The sequence below is a fragment of the Aulostomus chinensis genome, chromosome 2 (assembly GCF_037954235.1).
Source record: "Aulostomus chinensis isolate RoL2024-O1b breed Wild chromosome 2, RoL_Achi_v1.0, whole genome shotgun sequence".
NCBI classification, from domain to species: Eukaryota; Metazoa; Chordata; class Actinopteri; order Syngnathiformes; family Aulostomidae; genus Aulostomus; species Aulostomus chinensis.
In genome coordinates, this window is record NC_141321.1 from 24528612 (window position 1) to 24551804 (window position 23193).

Consider the following 23193-nt stretch of genomic DNA (forward strand, 5'->3'; position numbering starts at 1 on the left):
TTGGGAAAGTGGTTTTTAATATTCAAATATTAATTAATCTGTTGTTTCCTGCCTGCCAACATGATTTTTTTTTTTCGTGCTGCTCAGAATGTAATTCAAACTTATGTATTTCAATTAGAGGTTAATTTTGTGCGTATAGGCACGACAGTCATATCTGCCACGGGGTACAGAGGGGTTTGATTGATTTAATTTCTGAAGCTTTGTGAAAACTCTTTAATGCTTGTTTTTAATATTTGCTTCCTGCTTTTATTCTGTACTATATAGCTAGAATGTCCTCATTTATTTTTCCTAGACACAGCAAGGTTAACACCATCTTTTTCTGGTGTTTGTTTTTGAAGGGAGGCACCACTACGTTATTTGCCTATGCCGGTCATATGGTTTCTTCTTCTTCTTCTCTTATTTTGAAAGTGTTCCTCCTGCTGTCAGAAGCAGGTTCGTCTCTTAGGCGCTAACTCCTCTCCAGCTAAGATGTGTTTCTGCTGGGTGTTTGGTGATCTGATGCCTTACCTTGACATTATTCACATGGTTTACACCTTAAAGCAATGATTAACAACGGTTTCATTATTAAACGCACGGCTACGAAAACGACCTTCTAACTTGCGAAGGAAAAACAGCTGATAACTGTTGTTTAATTTGTAAATCGTAAGGTGCCGGAACGCTGAGTGCATGTGACAGCTCAGGGATGAGAGAGGGGCACAGGTCCAGACACTTGAGATGTTCTCCCTTCAACTCCATGACATCTCTTCCCCATCAACAGTTTGCATTCCCGAGTGTACATCTGGACATCAATGATAAAGATCACAATGACGATGGACTTCACTCATTGTGAATCTACATTTCTTCACAGCTTGAATTTTTTTATCAGCCAGTCACCAGGAGCTTCAAGCTAAATGGATGTGCACTTTTCAACATATTTATGTCAGCACACAATTCAAGAAATAAAAAAAAACTAAAGTTCTTCAGTGACAACAATCAAACAGTGACTTTGTACAGCCAAGATTTTCACATTTTAATGACTCCTATACGATTGCGTAGTAGTCGTGTCTGGCTTGGAGCGTCTGTCTCTGTCTCAGCGGGACGAGCCACAGGACTTTCCAGCGAGTTCCACAAACTTCTGAGAGAGCAAACTGCCAGGACCTCCGTGTGACAGAGCTGGAAAGAAAACATTTCAAATACTCACTTTAGAACGTGTGACAAGAGAACTGTAGACAATTAGATGCTTTGTTCTCATGCTACTCTCATATCTGTCAGAATCATCTGGCGCTAGCAGCTAGGTAGCTTAGCTTAGCATATAAAAAACAGAAGTGACAGGACTTAAACTCTGTTACGACTCTTTAAATGGATTCCACAGTGTATTTGTCCAGTTTAACTCACAATCATAGAAACGTTCCACAGTTGAATCCTGTCTCTCAGCGTTGTAAACTGCTTTAAACCATTTCTACAGTTGAAAAAGTCTCAAGAGGTCAACTTACTCACCCGTCACCTGGGAGTTGAACTGCTCTCTCAATCATGGTCATGTCCTGTTGGGGGGTAAAGAACAGTGGAAGATCAGGCGTCATCTTACAAAATAAACTCCACCACAAAGTTGTTTCTTTAGGAAGAAAACACAAATCAAACTGGAGCAGTAACGTTCACCTGAAGCAGGAAAAGAGGTCTAGAGGTCAGGAGTCAGTACTCACAGAGAGGATGCCTGACATCTGGATGCAGGACAGGACGCTGATGCCAGTCAACATGAGGACGCTCATGAGTCCTGAGGCTCTCAGCAGACCCACTACGTGCCGCCCTGTGAACGTCTCCTGGTTTGGAAAACAGAAAACATCAGAAAGACCAACGCTGATGTGCACATTTCATGTCTCAAACACCACCGGTAGGTTCTGAACACATTTTGCCAGCAGAACCTGTTGACCTGAGGTCTTTCCTGCTGGATGTACCTGGTCTGGCGTGGCTAGCGGCTGGAAATAGAAGTGGTGGCAGAAGACCAGCATCAGTGTGAGGAGACTGAGGACCAGCGTGTAGAGGCAGAGCTGCAAGAGCCAGTGGTTGTCCTCTCCTACACAGTTGTTGATCCTGGAGGACAATGAACCCTTGAGATCACATCATCTACCTCTGTTGTGTTGACATGACCGGAACCTTTTGATGTATTTGTGTTTTTAACACTGTTTTCCTCTGTGTGTGTGTGTGTGTGTGTCCTCACCAGGGACAGTGGTGGTCCATCCTGCGTACACAGTGGCCACAACGCCTGCAGTGGTGGGACCTTTTAGGTCTCATTGCCTCGCATTTCTTGCACAGCGTCCAGTGCTGTTGCTCTGTGGCACAAAGAGAGAGAGCGATCAGTGGCGTTGTGGTGGTTCTGCTACAGCTGACGTGGTCACACACTCATGGAGCATTCAAGTAGGACTTTGGTCTGCTGACCAATCCAGGAGGGTTCATTTTACCACTTTACAATAACGCAGTGATAAATAAACATAATGGTGATGTTTGGTGTGCTGAACCACAAAGGCATGAACCTTGAAAAGAAAGATTTATGAATAAAAAATGAAACGTATGCATGTAACACATGGAGGAGAGGAATTAAGAGGCCATCTTGTCTGTGTCCTCACCAGAGGGAGGGATGTGAGGGTCCACAGGTGGTCCACAGGGCTAAGTTGGACTCCTTTCCTATCCAACCCTCTCCAAACCGTCTTAACTCGTGCCATCCTCTCTCCTTCTTACCCTCCTCACTGGGATAATAGACTTGATGCACAAGCTCCACTACTTCCTGACAGGAAGAGCTTGATTTCCTGTGTATACTTGAAGTTTAAGTGATTTATCAGCTGGGCAGTACTATTCTTGAATATCGTGCACTTTTCTGCCAAGTGGACAATTCAAAATCTTACAATTACCCATTAAAGTAGTACTCTTGTTCTTACATGTCTGAGTTGAGCCTGGTGACACCCAGCGTGCACCTGATAAATCCCTTCAAACAACAGTCTGGTACATGATTGAGACGTCGTCCTCCAGTCAGGAAGTACTGGAGTGTGGGCATCAAGCCTTTGAAGTCTGAAGCTGATTCTCATTGTATTTTGCTCAGTTTTTTGCTACCTAGTGGCAAAACTTGACCTTGTGATGTAATCAACAGGGGAGGGGATGGGCAGCATTTAAAAGTTGAAATGATTCAAGAGGAAGGGACCAACCTCTCCCTATCCTAACTTTCTCTCTCTCTTCACCTGTTGGAAATGTCCCCTTCTACTCAATAGATTCAGCCCCAGCAGCCCAAACAAGTGATGCCTCCATTTACACTGCTTTATGACTCACCTCTTGACATCCGGCTTAGGCTTTAGTGACTGCCTCAGATCCTCAGCTGCCTTTTGACAAAGAAAAACAATCATGATCCCATTGTTTCCCTCCATGGACAGCAATCCTAAATATACTACAAGGTACTGTATATTCATGAGGAAGACAGAAATGACATTTCCTTTTTTACTATATTGGAGAAAAAAATGGAGAATAACCCATGGAGACCAAATTTGACACCCTTTTAAAATCCCATGCTCAATGTATGTGTGAAGTTACACTGGTGGGAGACATGGAGTGAGTACTAGAGAAAGAAAGAGACAAAAGGAGAGAGGGCAAGGCCAGTAGGGGACAACAGTGTAAGAGCAGGAGGAAGAGCAAAAGAGGGACTGAGAGGAGATCAGGGAGAAACACACAAAGTGTGAGAGGGAGAGAGTGGTAGAAGTGGAGAACAGCTGATCAGTCTGGCATTGGTTACAGTTCCAAATAACATGTCCACCTACTTGCCTTATCTTCAAAGAAGACAAGAAGGCTTCCTTCTGTTTGATGTTCTCACAGCGCTGGAGTTGGTAAGCAGACAGTCTCCTACATGCATCCTAGTGATGCCCCCACAAACACGGACAGACGGACAAAAAAACAAAACAAACAAACAAAAACAACCCCACATTGATTCCATGTCTGTCAGTGTCAGAAACAGGTGAACACACAGGTGCTGAGGCTCATCAAGTCACCAACATTTCCTCACTTGACCACCCCATCACCTTGTTTTACTCCACTCAGGTAAAGCTCACACAGGTCTAAGCCGGTTTAGTAAACTGTCATTTTGAAAGGGCCAGAAAAACATTTGAAACATTTCACATGGTCGCACAAACCAGATGATGATCAGTTTAGACAGAAATAACCAACAAACAACACGTACATTCTCCATCTGGGCCATTATGGTGGGAATCTGTCTTCCTGCAACTCCACCTTTGGCATTAAAAACCTTGATCAGGTCGTCAGTCCGACGGTCCAGTTCTCCAAGCAATTTGGAGGTCAGAGGTACTGTTGTTAATGGTATAAACTCCAAGTTGATCAGTAAAAGACAACGCAGACAGGATCTAGATTGAACCGTCCATAAAGAAGGTCACTGATAGACCAAGTTACTACACTTCAGATTCACACATTCCTCACTGACATCAAAGAGTGCTGGCCATCTGTTTAGGAACTCTGGAATTGCTGGCTCCTGGAGAACCTCCTGCCTCCTGATCGAGAAGGTATGCTGGATCATCTTCTTGATCTCAACCTCATCCTTTCTCTTCTTTTTTACCTCTGTCAGTAGAGCCCCCCTTTCTGCCTCCATAGTCTCTCTTCCTTCAACTCTGGGCCTGGTTGGACAGAAATTAACCTCTGTCTTCCAAGGCTTCTTGATGTTGGCGCTGGCTTTTCCTGGCCTTTCCGTTTGTTCTTCAGAGAGTTGACAGCAACCTCAGGATGTCCTGCTCGGCTGATCATAGTAGGAATTTTAGTTTTACATTAAATGCCAGTCTATGAATCTGTTGGCCTGACATTTAATATATTGTACCACCCTGCACTGGCACAAATGTGTTGCATTGCATTGAACTCATTATTTCCGGTGTGAAGCATCATCTCGGCACAGTATGACAGGCGAGGAACAACAAACAAAGAGTTTGGGCCAAGAACAGGACCGGGTCTCGGGTGACGACAAGTTGATGGTATCATTGCTGCAGCAAGAGTCTGAATCATTTGGTTCATGTGATGAAGAGCTGACACTGGAAGGAGTACGTGGGATTGTGGGGCCGGCATCTCTTGTGAGTGGATTGGGGCTGCTTGTCTCAGAGGGCATGTACACAACTTTCATAGTAGCTTCATGTTCAAGTTCTGAAGTTGACAAGAGGTTCATAAATTGATCATCCATTTCTCTCTCTGTACTGAAGACTGAATGGCTCAGTCACTTGGAAGAAAGTCTATTCGAAGAGTGAATTCCTCCACAGTGTTTGGTATTCCAGATTAAATGGTGAGTTTCCTTGCATCATTCTCACTCCCAAAGACGACTCTGAAAGTTCCTTTTGTTGCCATCCTGCTTTGCTAATCGAAGGTGGAGACACGAACAAACAGAGCGGACAGGTCTTAGTCTGGTTATTGAAATAGTGAGAGCAACATTCCTGAAATTACTTGTGTGTTGGGCAACTTGTTTGAAAAAAAATAGGTTTTGCCTCAAATCTTAATGTCCACACACCCACAAGAGGCCCAAAGCACGTGATCAAGTGTGGACAGTGCTCCAGATGGGGGTGTTGAGGTTTCAGTGTCTCCCCTGGGATAAGCTCACGTAGTCTCTGACTGTGCTCAAACACTCTGATATCAAGGTAGGCCATTGTCTCTTGGGTGTGAACAGGTGCCACAAGTAACTCTACAATTTCCTTCAGGTCCAGTATTCCTTGCCAAGCAAGCTCATCTTCTGGTAGAAGGTCTCCTATCAGAAATGGGAGCAAACGTATCAGGCACCAATTCTCATGTGCACTGCCACCTATTGTCTTCCTATGGAACACTTGTGTGGTAGAAGGTGAGGCAGATTCTTTCTGTCACTCCGCTTGAAAGGAAACTTGAGGATACATGTGTTAAGAGACTCCAGACTAAACTACTTCTTTGAGATCAGAATGCTCAAACACAGTGCTACTTCAACTGGGACAATCCCCTCAAACAAATCATGCACTGTATCTGGGGGATAACCTGTGCTGACGTGAAAATGGTAAAGATGCTCAGCTCAAGGGCAAGCTCGCTTCACTCCAAAGCAACTCGTTTCAGTGTCCTGTGCAGTCTTTAGATGTGCTTCATGTATTTCTTTGGTTTGAAGAGAAAAAGAACCTGAATAAACATCAGCTGACTGGATCTCTTCTTTCTGAGCAGTACAAAATCTACCAATGGAATGGCCAGAGAAGCTTTCTACAAAATGTCTGTGTAGGTTCTCATTTTCTACAAAACCAGCCAAAGCATGGGCACCCAAATTGTCAGCAGTAACACTGTGCACTGTACCTTTGACGAAAGTCCCAAGGGTTGAAACAAAGACACCACGCTCTTCTAATGGAACAAGATCATATAATAGTGGCTCTTATATTTTATTATATCCATGTCTTTACATCATTACTCTTGCACAAAACTGCTAAATAAATAGAGGTGAGTGCTGAATGAGAGCCAGGTCCCAAGTTATTGAAGGTGCCATAGAGAGGTTGAACGGGGTATTAATTCTTGTTCTGTGGTGTGATATGTAACCCCACAAAAAATGGTTGGGTCTGTGATGGCTCAGAACCTTCCTAAAGGCTCTCTGAAACCGCTATGTTACCATGTTGGGTTTAGAATGTGTCGTTTGTCCCTATTGGGGTCGTTTCTGACCTTATCTGGCAACCTCATTATTTATGCAAGTGCAAGAGTTGACGGCGATCGGTTGCCGTGGTTTAACTGGCAACCTCATTTAACGACTACTCTGTGATTGGCTGCCCTCACTGTCCCTGAAAAGAAAGTACTCCCACTTTCTCGGCTAACTGTCGCCAGTGCTAACTGTGACTGCTACTGTCAATTGACAACATTCCATATCATACAACAACATTTGTAAGATAAGATACCAAGTAGCCACGGCCCATTCGCGGATCCAGCCATATATGCAGTGGCTGGTTGGCCGTGGGGAACACCGGGAGTTTTCCTGGTGGCCTGGCCCATTGGTAGCCTGCCTGAATGGTGAGGTTCCTTCCCCCTCAAGCCAAGCCAGGCCAGCGAGCGCAGATAAAAAAAGGTCTCAATTCTATCGAGGCCATTCATTCAATCAATCTGCTCAGTCTGTCAGTGCTGCTGCTGCAGTCTCCAGTTTGTGTCGCGCAAGCAAGCGAGCGACACGAGAGCGCTGCACTCACTTTGCTCGCTCGCATAATCGCCCCCTCCCGAAATATGTCGAAGGGGCGTGTGTCAAAGGGGTTGGTTCAGTGTGTGTGAGTGTGTGTGTGTGTGTGTGTGTGTGTGTGTGGGGGGGGGGGGGGGGGGGGGGGCACTGACTGAACTGTGACGGAACACTTCAGCCACAAACTCATAGGTCCATTATTCCCGCGGCGATTAAAAAAAGGGGAGATCCTTCAAACAGAGGTTATGACACTGCCTCACACTTCATGTGTATTCCCCACAACTGGGGGACGTTGAATAAACACCAAAAACACGAAAACAATGATTTTCAATCTAGGGGACCTTTAAGAATCCAGTACATGCTACACAACTTGTGCTTCTTCGTGATGTGCCCAAAGGGTTACACAATTCAAAGTCATCAATGTATAAGGTTCAACAAATTTTTAACTCATCATCTGACAGGAAAGGGTTTTCTTTAAAGTAGACACCGTCTCTTATGGAGTGATCCTGCTGGTTTTCAAGCTGGTCTGTGTTGCTGCCCTCTGTTCTGTGGCTATCAATCACTCTATTCAACACTTCAGGAGAATCAAGTATCTGCTGCAAAGATCCCAGTCATAGGATGTATTGAAAGGACCTGCTTGTTTTTTGATCAAGAACAAACTCTACTGGCTCGACAACCTTAAACACTTCTTTATTGTACTCCTTTCTCTTAGAAGCGGTTGCAAGGGGGCCACCTTTTCCCAGTGCTTTTGCCAAAGGATGAGATTTACACAGTGAATCAGCTAATTCCTCGATAGCCACGCCATCGACCTCGAAGTTTTTGCGTTTGAACAAATTTGAAATACTGCTCCAAGTTCTTGGCACAGACACATTACTCTGCAGTAGTGGAGTTCATCAACCAATTCCTCTGTTGCTGGAGATGGAACATGAAAACAGTGTTGTTTTCATCACGCTGGACGAAAACGAAAATGGCGACGTCAGACCCCTTTTTTCCATGACGAAAATGAGACTAAGACGAACGTCACCATCGCCCTGTAAAAACTAAACTGTGACGAAATTGTACACATTTTCATCTTACGAGACGAGACTAAATTGTTAGTGGGTGGACGATCAAAGTTTCAAAACATGCAGGTTTTTTCCGCCAATTATAACATGCGTGCAATGTCAATCAAGAGCTCAAACATCAGAACGGAGCCAGCTGGAGCTGTTGGTCCTCATGGTCACGCCCCCATCATCAGAACATACGCACTAAAAGCCTCTCTCGCGCACGCAACCACATGCACACACAGAGACAGTCTGGGCCTGTCTGCAGCGGACGAGTCTCACACCACGGCAGCAGCAGCGGTGTCGGGTGGTTGTGAAAAGCGGGATGATTAAAGTTTAGCTTTAGTCTATGTTAGGCCAGCCTTGTGATGCTTTTCTGTTTTGTATTCAGCCTAAAGTTTTGTGGTGGTGGTGGTTACACCTCCCCCGTGGTGCAGAGACCGCTTCCTCGTGCTACATGCTAAAGCTAGAATGAACGGGGCTGCCAGGGGCCTCGCTAATGTTGGCTCGTTTAAACCAGCCCCTCTATTAATTTAGCATGTTATGAATAAAACCCCTGTCCATTTGTGGACGGGTGGCAAGTGAAATGCTTTGACCCACGTTTGTGGGACTGGGAAACACGGTCGTCTTCAGACCTGCTGCTGTTCCCTATCTAAGCAACACACCTGGATGCTTTAACCAATAACAGCAGCTAAAGCCAATATGTAGGACATGAGGTCATTCACATGAAAGTCAAGTGTGCTTTTAGTTTTTGTTTAATCCTATTTTATTGTGATACAACACTCATATTGTGTGCCAGTGTGTTGTCTGCATCTGCAACAAAATAATAAAAGTAAAAGGTAGAGAAAGAAAAAGAGGGGAAAAAACTCACCTTTGAAGGTTCGATCAGTTTCAGTGTGCTTCATTCTAACACTGTATTGGCCTGTTAAGTACATACACATATATTTAATTTATAAGTATCTTTGATATTTGACTGAAACCTTTGAGTTTTCGTCAACTAAAACTAGACTAAAACGATCAGGGATAGAAATGACGAAAATGTGACTAAAACTGAGAAACATTTAGTCTAGACTGAGTGGATTATGTTTACGATTTTTATGTGAGTTCAAAGTACCATATATGTTTGACTGATATGGACATCCCTCAAACTTACAAGTTACATTTTCATACTGCCTGAGGTGTTGATTACTATGACTGAAGTTTTCCTGTTCTGTTGACAGTTCTTCACACCCACAAGTCTGACATGAGAACGTAGTGGACTGAGCACCTGTTATTTCTAACTTGCTGTGTGTTCCATAAGTGTGACTCAAAAGGTTTTTCCAGCTTGTGAATGTGCAAGGACAGTCTAGATACACACATGGATACTGGCCTGTGTGGCTATGGAGGAAATGTCTCAGCTTAATACGTTTTAATAACTCCTACCTGGTCGATAACGAACTGTCACACAATTAGCAGGGCCACATTTAGACAGCACCTGTGAATGAAGACACAGAACAAATCAATGAGGTGATTTGTAAAATCAGCTGCTCTCCAGCTTGAGTTTCTTGTTAGGGTTTAACAGCTTCCATGATGTTATAAAAAAGCACTCAAAAAGCCAGCTCCTCTTCACAGTGCATACATACTACAGTATATAGCAATACCTGAATAACCCTTACATGCCAATTTGTCGGAGATCAGACAATTTTATTCTTGTTCAGTTCAAGTTTTTTTTTAATTACAGTTGAAAAGCCCAATTTACTGAGTGAAAATCATTTCATCATTGACCCACATTTATTTTTCCTGCCAACAACAAACAGAGAAAATATCTCGCTCATTGATGCAATTCAATGGACTGGAGTGAATCCATGCTTCCATGGTAACACACACACAAACAGATGAGCAGCACACTCCTTATTACGGACAGTCAGCCGATGAATGAGGAGAAATTAAGGGCACTAGAAAAGGCAGCACCACTGGCAACGTTTAACAAGCAGGAAAGTGCCAATCACGAAAAAGGCGGAAAAAGACGAGTCGACTAAACTAATTTGGAAAACACTACAAGAAGGTGAAGCAGCACCAACAATTATTTTTCTGCACAAACTAACGACACCATTTTGGTTCAGTTTGGACGAAGTCAGAAGGCTGCGTAAACTTAGAATGACCATTTAAATTATATATATATATATATATATATATATATATATATATATATATATACATACATATATGTGTGTGTGTGTATAAAATGCAGCACATATATATGTATGTATATTTTTATAAACACACACACACACATATATATATATATATATATATGTGTGTGTGTGTGTGTAAAAAATGCAGCACAAACCATTGTCTATATTTTCACTTAATTCTGAGTGTTGTGGGGTGCCAGCTTCATGGAGGTTGCGATTTGACCGCTCCACACAATGCTAGGCTGATGCTAGCAGCCATCCTAGCTAACATACATCCCCCTCCCGACGCGATGACTCGCCAGTTCAATTGCAAATTTACATGAATCACAGAAATATCATCTTTTGCATTAAAAACGCATAATTTTGACAAAAGCCAACAAGCCGTACGACCAAGCTAGCTAAGATGCGGTGAAATAGCTACCACGTTAGCTATGATGCTAGAAGGCGTCATGGCTAATAGCATGATACACGCAATGTGACCAAGTTAAAACTGCTTAAAATAATCAGGAACTACATAGATTTTATCATCCATGAAATGATTTTGATATGATGTGATATGAACGATACAATTAGGAACGATACATACGGGAGTGACAGGACACAGGATGGTGGGAGTGCTTACCGTCACATGGACAACTGCTGATACCCACAAGGGCTTGACTGCTGACGTCCAACGGAAGTGAATGTTCGAGGGTCAAACAGCCACTCGGCGCGGTCCGCTCGTATTTTAAAAACAATTTCAGAGCTCCTCAATCTTTTTACACTCACAACATTTTTTTTTATTTAGCAATGAACTGCTGCGTGTTTAAAAGTTTTAAATAATGTATTTTGCCTTTTAACTGACCTTGTCAGCTCAAGCCATTTCATCTTGTCTTTTTCTTTGGAAGGATGGTTGATTTATCTCCAACCCGAGGTCTCAGCGAGGGACACAACACTGAGGCAGATTCCCAGTGAGAATGTTTGGACCCGAAAGGGATGTTGACACGGGCGCATAGTCAAGGTTGAAGGACCGAATTCACCTCTCATAACTTCTATGAAAACCGATCACATGAATTTAAATGACAGAATCTTGTTTGTTGTACAATTTGTATTATTTAAACTATGTTAGTATGTATTAACTACTTCTATTAATACATTTTAGAATTGATTAAATTGTGCAGATTATAATTAATTTTTATGCATACATTTAAAAAATATGAGTTTTTAAAGAAAACAAATAGATGTAAATGCATAAAAATTAACTCTGCCATGAATCATTTCTGTGAGTGTACTTTTTATTCTACTTTTCTCTTTCAGTTGTAAAATTCATATCTGCTTTTTGTGCGGAGAGCCTGCAAGAGGAAGCACCAGAGACTTGTGTTTGCTCCAGATCCCCTCTGCTTATCCACCTGCCAGGTTTTCCACCTTCTTTTCTCAGGCTGCTTGTCATTGCCTGGACTAGGATCCCAGAATCTTCATGACATGCAGACACCACGCTGGTTTTTTAGCTGGGAACTCTCTTTTCACCCCACATGTTTAGGACTTCTTGTCAAAGTTCCTGCCAAAGTCATTCATTTTTTTCAAGATGACATTTCTGGGCCTTTTTAAATCTATGGAAGTGGTGGGAACTCACTGACAGCGTGCAACTAGAACAGACCCTCTCATGACAGGACAACATGCTTTCCCGTGGAATGAGCATCCCATTCAGGATCCTGGGTATGAATGACGTGGCCTGGCAGGAGACGAGAGCCGGGATGCTGCATGTCAACTGTAGTCCTGAGGCTGGAGGTGTCATAGTTAACAGTGGAGGGCCCCTTGCCACAGTTGGGGGAGCTGGGAAGGCTCCCAGAGGCCCGCATGTACAGGGAATGGACAGGGCTGTCAACGGTACTCCAGGGACACTGCATTACTGACATTCTGAATGGCCTCCAGTGTGGCAAATGTTGACCACACCAGCTGCTGGACAGTGAGCTCTCAGTTCATGACAGAACCAAAAGCTTGTTATTGCTGTAAAGGTGAGACTGTAAGCTTTTGATGGATGACAGGTTCAATTTGAAGGAAGGACAGGGAAAATCACCCAGGAAGCATCAAGAAAGTGTGGCTGCTTTTTACATCCCTGAATTCAGCTGAAAGCTCAGGCAACTCTCTACCACTGAAATGACCAGAATCAAATGAGGTATGACAAAAAATAAAAAGTCAGACAACATGAGAGAATGAGAACATTGAGCTGGGGTGTAACACAGCATTTGAACACTGGAGGGCAGTATGCTACCACAACCAGATCAAGCACCACTGCTGTGCTGCTGCAGGTATGGCAGATAGAATGCACAGATTTACTGCTGACATGGAACAAAGACTGAGTTGTAAAGTAGAACCCGGAACCCCAACCCTAACCCAGGTCTGCTTCTTCTTCTTTTTTTAAACCTCTTTGCTTTCAACTCCCTTCATCTTCCACCTTGCCTGGGAGGAGGCAATAGAAATGCCTATTTTAGTGGGAAAAAAAGCCACGGGTGGAGGTGTTGCTCATGTCAGCAAACATTTGACCTCTGACCCCAAATGCAAGGCCAGGACTGGTCTTCATGGACCTGGCGGGCACCAGAGTTTCCAAGAAGTCGAGTCCTAACTGTAAGGAGACCGTTTACCTGGGAAAGCCAGACTTCGTGGACCACGTTGACCCAGGAGATGGAGTGAACCTTGTCGACCCTGAATATCTGAAGGACAGGTACAGTAAGACTTTGTCACACTCACCCGTGCGTTCTGATATGGGCGTGAAGACCTGGAACTGGAACTACCGGACCTGACTCAGAAGATAGCTGACCACCTGGGTCTGGAGCTTGGGAAGGTTGTGACCAAGACATCCAGCAACCAGGAAACATGCATGGAAAAAAGGGTGGGTAAGCTTTCATTTGATGTGGGATGAGTTTAATTTGAAGGAAGGACAGGGAAAATCACCAGGCAGCATTAGGAAGGTTTTTGCTGCTTTTTGCTCCCCTGAATTCAACTGAAAGGTGAAGCAACTCTCCCAGGGGCTGTTTGGGCCCAGAAAGTCCAAAATTAACAAGCTTGGTGTCTCTGGAAAGGTCAGACTTCCACCTTTACACTGAGTCATTTTTTAATGGTGTTCTTTTCTTTTCTTTGACAGGTGTTGAGGGCCCAGAGCGGCAGCGTTCCCCCTGGTGGTGGTTCCTTATTCATGTTTTTTTGGTTTGCTGTGTCATGGGTGCAGTGTAGTTTTTTTTTTTTTAACCTCTTGCACTCCTTATTATATTCATTGGTATTCATTTAGTCTGTTGCTCATTTTAAACTATTTTTCTAATAAAAGTATTTTTTATAATTGGAAATCACGGTCCTTTCCTGTGGTATTTCGAACTGTATGCCTTTGTTCAATTGGAAGCCTTGTCATTTTGAAATTTTGTTTATATCCTGGGGTGAAAGCCCCCAGGTGGCGTTGTCCGCAACTATTCCCCACCGCTCGCCTTGCCACAGTTGTTTCTGATCAAAATCCTGTAAATCTGTGTAAACCCCTTTATATTCTGGTGCCGTCCCCAAAACTGGACATATTTTATCTTTTGGATCTGATCTGACCAAATACAATATACAGTACAACAGCGTGGCGGTGAAGGAGAGCTGCTCAGGGTTGGCGTGTCGTCTGGACAGTCATAAAATGGTCCCCTGCCTCCACCTTGTGGATGTCAGCAGTAACTGCAGTCAAAGGTTCTGACAGAGGGAGACGATTGTACATCAACCCTCACTCTGTCACTGGAGGAAGCCATCGATCCAGATGACATGACATGAATGCTTGTAAAGGTTGAAGGTCGGCAGTGACCATGGCAGATGATGGGATGGTTGAAAAGAGACAATTGAAGACTCATTTGTTTAGAGAGCACCTAGGCACTTAACCTGACCCTTCTCCTCTGTGGGGTAGAACAAGTCAGAGGGTCCAGGACCCAGCACTTACTGATCATGTAGCACTAACTGTGTTGTGTGATGTTGTATGTCTGTTATATAAAAAAAAAATAAATAGAAAAAAGGAGGGGGGGCGAAACTTCTGCTGCCACTAGATGGAAGTACCTGTGACCAAATCACAACTGAAGCACTTTTGCGCTTCCTATGGACTTTTCCTTAATTAGGTGTAAATTCTTGCTTGTGTTGTACGTCGCTTTGGACAAAAGCGTCTGCTAAATGAAATTGTAGAATTGTAGAATTGTAGAAAACCTGCAAAGACAAAGTGGAGACGACCAAACAGATCATAAGAGCCCGTAAACATCAGAAGAAACCAAATATACAAAGACAAACGCCAAGATTAGATTCTAAACTCGTTCAAGTAGTGATGAGGAGACACAAACGCAGAAATAACTTCTCCACATGACCGGCGACTGCAGATTTCAATCAGACTGTCATCACGCAGAGGAAAGACGCGTTTCCTCGTTGCCAAGCGCAGACGCAACTTCTCTGTGTCCAGGATTCACTTCTGTCATTGCTGTTTGTTCACTGTTTAGGATTTCTTCCTCCATCAACCTGCTTCTGTTGGGAAAGGAACAAATCAGCAGAGAGCTGCAGGTCAGCTGATCCGGTGCTTGGACACGGCTGAATGAAGCTGGGCTTTATTTTCTTCTCCATCGGATCACCGTCAGGCTGCAGATTGATAGAAACATAGACCAGGTGCTTCCTTCAAAGTCACAGCAAGAACTGCGGCGTCCCCAGATCACCAGTCCCACTGTCAGGTCATTTAAACAGGAATCAACTAAACCCAACCGTCATCGGGCCTGCAAAGAAATACCACCCTTCTAAGAATTAGGATTCTATTGTGATGAGATGTCTCGGAATCATACTGAGTGTGTGCTTCTTCACAGCCATAATGAAGGTTCTGGTTCGTCCTGCAGTTTGCATAGACAGTAAGAACAGATAAGATTCATGGTGGGAGGGCCGTATTGCATCAGTTAGTGGGGGTCATCAGGGAATAAAGGGTCGAGAGACTCAGAGGTCTGGAAGATGTCACCTTGATTCAAAGACCTGAAGCTGGCCGTTACTGGGACGACTGGAAAGATGTGTGACGATTTCTGTGGAATGTGTGAGTAAACAGGAGGAAGCAGAAACGCCCAGGTGTGAGGGATATAAACTCAACTGTTAGCGCTCCAAAGTCAGCCTTTTCTTTGAGAACTTCACGTGTGTGTTGCATTGTAAAACACTCCCTCTTTACAAGAAAATACATTCAACTTCAGTTCTTCAGATCCAGTCTCTATCATGAAAAGGTCTTTAAGAAGAAATTCTTGTGACAAACACTCCCCCTTAATGTCTGTCCTACGCAGACGTCTGTCTGATGACGTCACCTACACACACACACACACACACACACACACACACTCTCTCTCTCTCTCTTCTTGTCTTTTCATTTGATCTGGAACTCTTCTCTACTCAGGACAACAAGTGATTCAGAGTGTAACTTGTAGTGACTCCAACCAGCAGTCAGCTGCTCTACGTTCCAGTCAGCCAGCATCAAGTCAGTGGCACTAGAAGCTCAATCTGACACTGTTATGGAAAAAGTTAATTTAGTCTACTGATCAAAAACATCTGAAGCTGAACCTGAGGGTTTTTAAACAATTTTCAAAGAAACAATAAATGCAGCAACTTCTGGTCAGTGACTTCATTTCTTGAAAGCAATTCAACAAATAACACATTCCTCCATGTTAAGATGCACCCACATCTGGTTTAACTCCCACCCATTTCCAGGTGAAGCCCCGCCCCCTCCAGGTGCAGGTATGGATACAGATCATTCTGGTGGTTGTACAGATACAGACAGTGTTGGACTCGCTCATCCCTACTGATTATTCAGGCTACTGAAGATATGATCTTAGAAAGTGCAGAGAAAAGTTCAGCAGTTGGCTGAAGAGCCAATGAGGGACGAGCAGATGGCTTTGGCTGGGATTCTTCTTTTACTGGTTTACTGGTTTTACTGGTGGAGCCTTCAGGCTGCGTCTCATGACTGAGGCTTGGTGGAGCAGAGATGTTGGTGTCAGAACCGTGAGACCCAAACCACAGGCCTGTCACTCACTTGTTTCAGGCAAGGTTGAGTCAGGAGTAGAGCTTCATGCTCCTCAGCATTAGAAGACCTAATAGTCTGCATAAGTGGGACTTCCAGAATTCTGTCCACCAAACCACTGCCACTTTTCAACTCCGAGACATGGAAGGACACGATGAGGACGAGGACCGAGCAGCCCAACCAAGTGCAACAATCCATAAAACAGCAGCCAGCAGCAGCAGAGCAGCAAGAATGCAGAGCAATGGAAGATTCTCTTTGGAAAGGTGTTTCAGTCTGTTTCCACTGACCCCTGGATGCCAGCAGGTCTGAGGAGACCTGCACTCAGGTGACCCATCTTCTCGGAGCCCCTGACCTCCATGGATGGGGTCGTTCTCATGGTGTATACTTGTTCTGCTAGCTGGTCCTTGATCTTCTCGATGTGAGTCGGACAGGCAAACATCCACATTGACTTTTGAACTGACTGGTTTCATCATGGCTGTTCCGTGGCAGGGAGCTCTGGCTCCAGTACACAGGGGTTTCAGCTGTCACCCTCACTCCTCTTGAGCCTGTACAGACAAAGTGTTATTGATGGTCAATGGATGAATTAGTGGAGTGCACACTGAAGAACAGCCCTTCACATTTGGAGCACATCAGAGTCACAGGGCAAATACGTTCTCTTTCATTCCCATTGCAGGATTCAGCATTTAGCAGAAAAGACTGGAGAGGTCGATAGCAGACATTTTGATCCTATCGACAATCACTAATTTGTCTCTTTTCATACAATTTGACTCTGGAAACTGAGACTCCCATATTGTCAGCTGCACCACTTCCCTGCTGGAAGTAGACTGAGTGACACCCCTCACTGTCACATCCAGACAGGAACATTTCATGAATGTATATGAGCACACACACACACACACACACACACACACACACACACACACGCAGGCACGCACACACACACACACAAACACGCAGGCACACACACACACACACACACACACACACACACACACACACACACAAACACACACTCTCTGGCTGAACTTACAATGTGAATGAAGACTTTTTTACTTGTGCTGTCTCCTTGTCCAGGTTCCAGTAGGCGGGTCTCCCAAAGTGCAGGTTGACATCAACATCTCTGAAGATGTACTTGCGGATGAATCTGGGCCACTTGTGGCTAAATCTGGGCCGCTGCTGTTCCTCAGCAGGTCTGGGTGGTTCACTAGACCCAGATGATGAGAGGGACGTCTGGCTCTCATGACCTGTCTCTGGTGAGGCGTCTCCTGTCCTCTCTTCCGTACTTGGTGTTTGCTTATCAGGGTCTGGACAGTTGTTTCCCTCGACTGGGACCTCTGGATATTCGGTTGAATCCTGAAGCACAAGACAAAAGTAGAAAAGGTTCATCAGAGATCAAAAATGTCTGAGTTCTATTCAGCTTTATTCAATGTTCCAAGCTTTACGTGTCAAAATGTGTGTATTTAAAAATACAGAGATTTGTAAAAACACTCAGCATGATTCAACGTTCAAGCTTTCGAAAATAAAAGTGCATCTCTCTAAAAAAATGCACGTGTTCCAATGATTTGAATCACTTACTGATTTGCCAGAGCTCCTCTGCTCCTCCAGCAGTGGCACCAGACTACCAGCCTCTGTGGCTGAAGGGAATTCCTCTTCTGTCTGAACCATCTTGGTCTCTGTTCCTGTAAGTCAGACACGACCATGAGTGAGTGTTACAGTGGAAGCTGGTGCAGGGGAGGAGCACGGACCGAGGTAGAACCCAGTATAGAACCAGTCTGCACCATGGGGCAGATACATCCTCTTCCATTAACACTGAAGGAATGGGTGAGGTGGACTACAGCGATGACATCCCTGTCACTGTCAAATCCTTCTGTAAATTCACCTTTGAGTGCATGAATGAATGAATGAATGAGGGAACGTGAACTGTGTGCTTACTTGCAGAAGGATATCCACTTGCCAAAGGCTCCTGTTGTTGAGAGTGTGAAAGAGGGATCAAGAGTGATTCCTCTGTTTGAAGCCCCTTGTTTTTTCTCCCTGTCAAAGAGAAAGGATTCAGATAATGAGCCATCAGTGTCAACTGAGAAGATCCAGAACAGCTGAGTCACTCAGGAGATTATGTTTGATACCTCTGTTGGTGGAAGGTTTGGTGAATTTCTGGAAGTAAATATTCCTCCGTTCCAGCTCTCTGTCTCGATCCTGTTTGATGAACAACACATGAAGTTACTGAAGGATTCCTCCGTATTCCAGCATCACACACATTACAAATGTTGACCCAAAGCTGATGAGGAAAATCAATCTCCAATATTTGGTTCACTCAACATTCACTCAGCCTTCCAGCAAGGGTCACCTGTGCTAACGTCTAATTATTCAACGTGATCATTTATGTCCTCAAACGCCCAGAAACTGGACGCAGGTTGGGACGAGGTGAGGTCAGATTGACTGCTCCTCCAACTCACTTGTAGGTCCTTGTTTAACTGCTCTATCTGCTCTTGTAGAGAACAACATGTGTTTTGGGCTGTGGCAGCCTTTCTTTGTTCCATGGCTATTTGGCGATTGAATGCAGACTCTCTCAAATCCTGTTTTCTCTTTAAGTCCTAGTAGAAAAGACAGAAAGCCAACAAAAAGAGAATTATAATCTTAATGCTCCCACCTTGGGTTTATAATCTGATCCACATTTCCAGGCTCCAGTCATGGTCTGTTGGTGGTGACCTTCATCTCAGAAGACCTGTGTACACCCGGTACAGAGATCCTCCTCATGGATCTGATCACTAGTGAACTCCTCAAGTGAGTTCCCACTTTGACTTCTGGTGCAGGTGTAAACAAGGCTAGACACTTTTCACATCTGACGTTGAACCACATCAGTCAACACAAACATACCTCATACTTCCTGGTGATCTCGGCCCGTTCCTGTGTCACCTTGGCCAGTTGGAGGCTGAGCTCCTCCCTCTCCAACAGGCTCTCATCCTGGTTGAGCTGCTCCAGGTGCTGTATGCGATCAACAGCATGTAGCAACCTCTTGTCTTTGACCTGCAGCTCCTGTCCCAGACAGTTACGGCAGGAACGAGTCTGATACAGCTCCTTCTTTAAAGATCTGACCTCATTGTCATGCCTGGCTTGGACCTGGGAACAACAAGAACATTGTTAGAAAACTGTCACTGGAATTGAGCCATGATTGGAGAACTGGGCTCAAGATCTCTTTCTATAAAAAAGCAGTCAGAGATTAAAGTCAGAATCTAGAGCTCAAAGTCAGAACCCCAAGATTACTGCTGGGTATCAGAGATTAAAACCAGATCAAGTGAGAACTCTGAGGTCCAGTCAGAGATCCAAACTGAGCCTAAACTCCAAATTCTGACTTGTTCCTCAGAACTCAAAGTAGGCACTGCAATCATGAGATTCAAGTCACCAAAGGGACTCAGTAACTGACCTGTGACATGCTGTCCTCTGCATCCTGGAAGTTCCGCAGCGCCATCACATGGCGGTGCTGAATCCTCTTCAGCAGCATCTCTTCCTTCCTGGATTCCCTGAGCTGTTTCTGCAGCTCATGGTTTTGATCCTGCAGATCACGCTTCTGCCTCTGCAGATCACGTTTCTGTAATGTTACAACTTTGTACCTATTCTGTACATCATCTGCCTCCTTCTGCAGATTTTGGTACTGGTTCTGCAGATCACTCATCTTATCCTGCAGATCACACTTCTGCCTCTGCAGATCACGTTTCTGTAATGTTACAACTTTGTACCTATTCTGTACATCATCTGTCTTATTCTGCAGATTTTGGTTTTGATTCTGCAGATCATAGTTTTCATTCTGCAGATCACGGTTCTTACTCTGAAGTGCTCGAACCAGACTCCACACCTCCTTCCAGTCCACGTTTTGGTGACCTTTATGAGACCCAAAACCAGTGCAGGGTCTAGGGGAAGGGGACTGGCTGGACTCTGAGTTCTGCATTTCAGAGGTGTGATTAACGCTCCAGGTGTCAAGTTGTGTTCTAACAAATGTGGTGTGAATGGAGTCTCTTCAACCGCCCCTCATATAAGTGAGTTCATCACTGATCTCAGTCAGGGCAGCAGATGACTGGGAGCCACCTTCATCAGTCAGTCATCATCACTCATCCTGACCTTTCACTCATCTTGACTCTTCACTGCTGAACGGACTGCAATGACCTGTTTTCAGTTGTACTGACATCCTGTCAGCAACATTTCTGGAGTCTTTCAAAATAAAAGCTCTCACAAGAACATTTGTTTTAAGGATTCATTCATTTAAAGTTATTTGAATGGTCTTGTTGTGCACGAACATATGCTGGGTAGTTCACCTCTTCGCCTCTCATCCAAGAAGCTTCTTAAGTTCTTGCCGTCGTGAATTCCGGCTGCACCTCCTAGGGAGGGATCTAAGGACAGCATTGTAGGTGGGTGACGGGTGGTGTCTGAGGCCCCCTCCTCTGTTCAAAGATGGACGTTCTAGTTTGACATGAACGGCTTCTTTCACCCCTCTTTCAAACCATCTGTCCTCTCTGGCTAGAACAAACACCTTGTGGTCTTCGAAGGAGTGCCCCTTCTCCTTGAGGTGGAGGTGGACTGCTGAGTCCTGGCCTGTGGTTGAGGCTCACCTGTGTTGCGCCATGTTTCTGCAACTGTATCACATAACTGTGAGGTTTCTTCATGTATTTCACCTCTGTGTTTCCTGTTGTCTCTGCTCGCTTCATTGTCTTAGTCGGCGTCATGGTCGTTCTCCACGTCTCCCCTAAGGCCTTAGTTTTCAGTCCTGTGTAGAACTTTGTTTGGTTTGTCCTTTGAACTCGTCCAGGACTTCAGCCTGTTGGCTCTTTTTGTTAGGGCCTGAGCCAGAAGGGACTTCAGGCCTTTGTTTTTTCCTTCCTTTGAACTCCCAGTGTTGTGTTGTACTTTACCATTTTAAATTTAAGACTTTTGTTGTCCTCCCCTTGGCTGCATTTGGGTCCCATTTCCACATAAATCTTTGACAGTTTGCTATTTGAAAGGGTTTGCTTCCCCAGACGCTGAGGTATTTTATCTGATCACTTTTTTAAAAATTGCAGGTCAATTGAATTTCTAATTATCTTAAAGTTTTATTTGCAAATCCAACCATTTTCTGGACCTAGCATGGATTCAGTCATGACAGTGGTCACCAACTCTGACATCAAGCTGGTGTCTGCGCTCCTGTGAGAGGTCATCCACCTGTGTGTTGCTGTCTCTGCACCGACACAGCAACCTGGGCTGCAGTGGCACCAAGAGTGGGTCAACAATAAAACCAGGTTGCCCATGGACAGTGCATCTGCTGCCACCTCGACCGCCAATACTGTTTCAGATGTCATAATAAAACTGATCATTGAGTCTCCTGTAGTTGTTCTTTATCACTCTTCATTGTGCCCATGGTGTACGTGACAGCTGTCCTCTGGATTTACCCTATTAAGACCAGTGAGGAAGGGTCTTTCCCGCAGTGCCAGGGGAGTACATTTCAACACATTGACTGGGAGGGCCGGGGTGACCTCCTGATGACCAGACACCCTCCTTGCCACCCAGCCACTGCCACACTGGGCACAGGTGAAGAGGCTCTGCAGAGTCAGACATGACCTCCTTGTAATTTCGTGGTTGTTTTATGTGTGATTACTGCAGAGACGCTGTGTGATCTGCTAGCACGTGGACGCTGTCCACTGAGGGCCGTGTGGCTGTCCCACACTCACCTCTCATGCTGTGTATGTAAGACTTTAAGGACCTGTGGTCACCCTGTATTTGCTCTTTATTTTGTTCAGTTATGTATTTTGAGCTTTCAGGATTTCAAAAGTAACTGTAATGAGTGTATAAAAACTTTCTATAAAAGTAAAAGTATAAAAGTGGTTCTTGTGTGTGATCCATCATTTTAGAGTGAGAGGTGACCAAGGAGTGGAAAAAGGGGGAAGAGTGCGATGCAGGTTTACTAGAAGAGGCTGTGGACAAGGAAGTTTCCTGTCAGGAAAGAGTGTGCAGAATCAAAGGGATACATTTTTCAAATGATATTCAATTGAATTAATCATGTCAGATGTTCCTTCCACAGAGTCACAAGGTCCAAATATACTGGACAAACTTGAGGGTATTTTGATGTTTTTGTTTTTTTTAATCAGAATAGAGTGGTTGTGGCCAGACGTTGGGATGGCAGTTTCAAACCTGTACTACCAGGTTCTTCATAGCCTTGAGGATGAAGGTCGACTAGATCCTTCTGACAGCATCCACCTGTTCTGTGCCCAGCATGTATGTCTTCTGTAGGAATTACATGAATAGATAGGTCAGAAGTAATCGTCTTTAAGAAGTGTGTTGTGAATCACATGAGTTTCCATCCTGACCTCAACGAACAAAAGGACAAACAGTTACAGAGACAGGATGAAGGGGAGGGTTGAGAAGCACATGCTAAACAGGTGATACAGTCATTGCTTTGATGGGGAAACCATGTGCCCTTTGTTGTTGAATGGTATCAAGGTTGGGACACTGTAAAGATCGGGAGAGAACATTCGACAAGAGTCTTCTCTCCATGCTGCATGTATTAAAGAGACTTGATTCATCACATCGAGTTGGTGAATCTTCAGAGAACTAGCAACTCTCAACGATCTACAAGGAGAATTTCCCTCACACATCCACGTCTGCAGAGAGATCTCCATGTCTTCAGGGGGGTTGGGATCATCACCCTCGAAGAACAGAGCAAAATATGTCCCCACAACAACTGTGGACAATGGGACTCCTCCACAATCCTGTTGATGCTCCAGACCTGGCAGAGGTGCTCATTACATGTTGTTGTTTTTTAAATAGGTAGGT

The 23193-nt window shown here is 44.5% G+C and overlaps 2 protein-coding genes across 5 annotated transcripts; both read right to left on the minus strand.

Annotated features, from left to right (window-relative positions):
• Positions 1-657: 657 nt before the first annotated feature.
• LOC147269543 (palmitoyltransferase ZDHHC21-like) lies at positions 658-15154 on the minus strand. 4 transcript variants are annotated; one of them, XM_086186640.1, is made up of 10 exons: positions 11002-15154; positions 9628-9679; positions 9077-9127; positions 3777-5746; positions 3295-3340; positions 2195-2306; positions 1932-2067; positions 1680-1796; positions 1477-1520; positions 658-1152 (listed from the first exon to the last, which is right to left on the minus strand). In XM_086186640.1, exons 5-10 carry the CDS (start codon positions 3302-3304, stop codon positions 1020-1022), a joined length of 552 nt encoding a protein of 183 aa, XP_086042766.1. In that variant the 5' UTR covers positions 3305-3340; positions 3777-5746; positions 9077-9127; positions 9628-9679; positions 11002-15154; the 3' UTR covers positions 658-1019. The 4 variants fall into 4 exon arrangements, with proteins under 4 accessions (XP_086042766.1, XP_086042759.1, XP_086042785.1 ...); XM_086186633.1 differs by having other exon boundaries at positions 3295-3344; XM_086186659.1 differs by lacking the exon at positions 11002-15154 and adding an exon at positions 10966-10996 and having other exon boundaries at positions 3295-3344; positions 3777-3869.
• A 135-nt stretch (positions 15155-15289) lies between these two features.
• On the minus strand, positions 15290-20412 carry LOC147269544 (uncharacterized). Its single transcript, XM_086186607.1, has 8 exons — positions 19820-20412; positions 19273-19515; positions 18852-18989; positions 18522-18591; positions 18331-18429; positions 17974-18077; positions 17429-17751; positions 15290-16943 (listed from the first exon to the last, which is right to left on the minus strand). The coding sequence occupies exons 1-8, from the start codon at positions 20339-20341 to the stop codon at positions 16916-16918; spliced, it is 1527 nt and encodes a 508-aa protein (XP_086042733.1). The 5' UTR covers positions 20342-20412; the 3' UTR covers positions 15290-16915.
• Positions 20413-23193: the final 2781 nt, after the last annotated feature.

Bases quoted from the DNA above. Each gene is read 5' to 3' on its own strand.
- LOC147269543 (XM_086186640.1), bottom strand. The intron at 2,068-2,194 runs GTGAGGACACAC...ATTGTCCTCCAG, and splicing joins ATGGACCACCACTGTCCCTG to GATCAACAACTGTGTAGGAG. The intron at 1,797-1,931 runs GTACATCCAGCA...TTTCCAAACCAG, and splicing joins CGCTAGCCACGCCAGACCAG to GAGACGTTCACAGGGCGGCA.
- LOC147269544 (XM_086186607.1), bottom strand. From the start codon at position 20,341: ATGCAGAACTCAGAGTCCAGCCAGTCCCCTTCCCCTAGACCCTGCACT. The intron at 18,592-18,851 runs GTGAGTTGGAGG...TTCATCAAACAG, and splicing joins AGTTAAACAAGGACCTACAA to GATCGAGACAGAGAGCTGGA. The intron at 18,078-18,330 runs GTAAGCACACAG...TCTGACTTACAG, and splicing joins AAGTGGATATCCTTCTGCAA to GAACAGAGACCAAGATGGTT.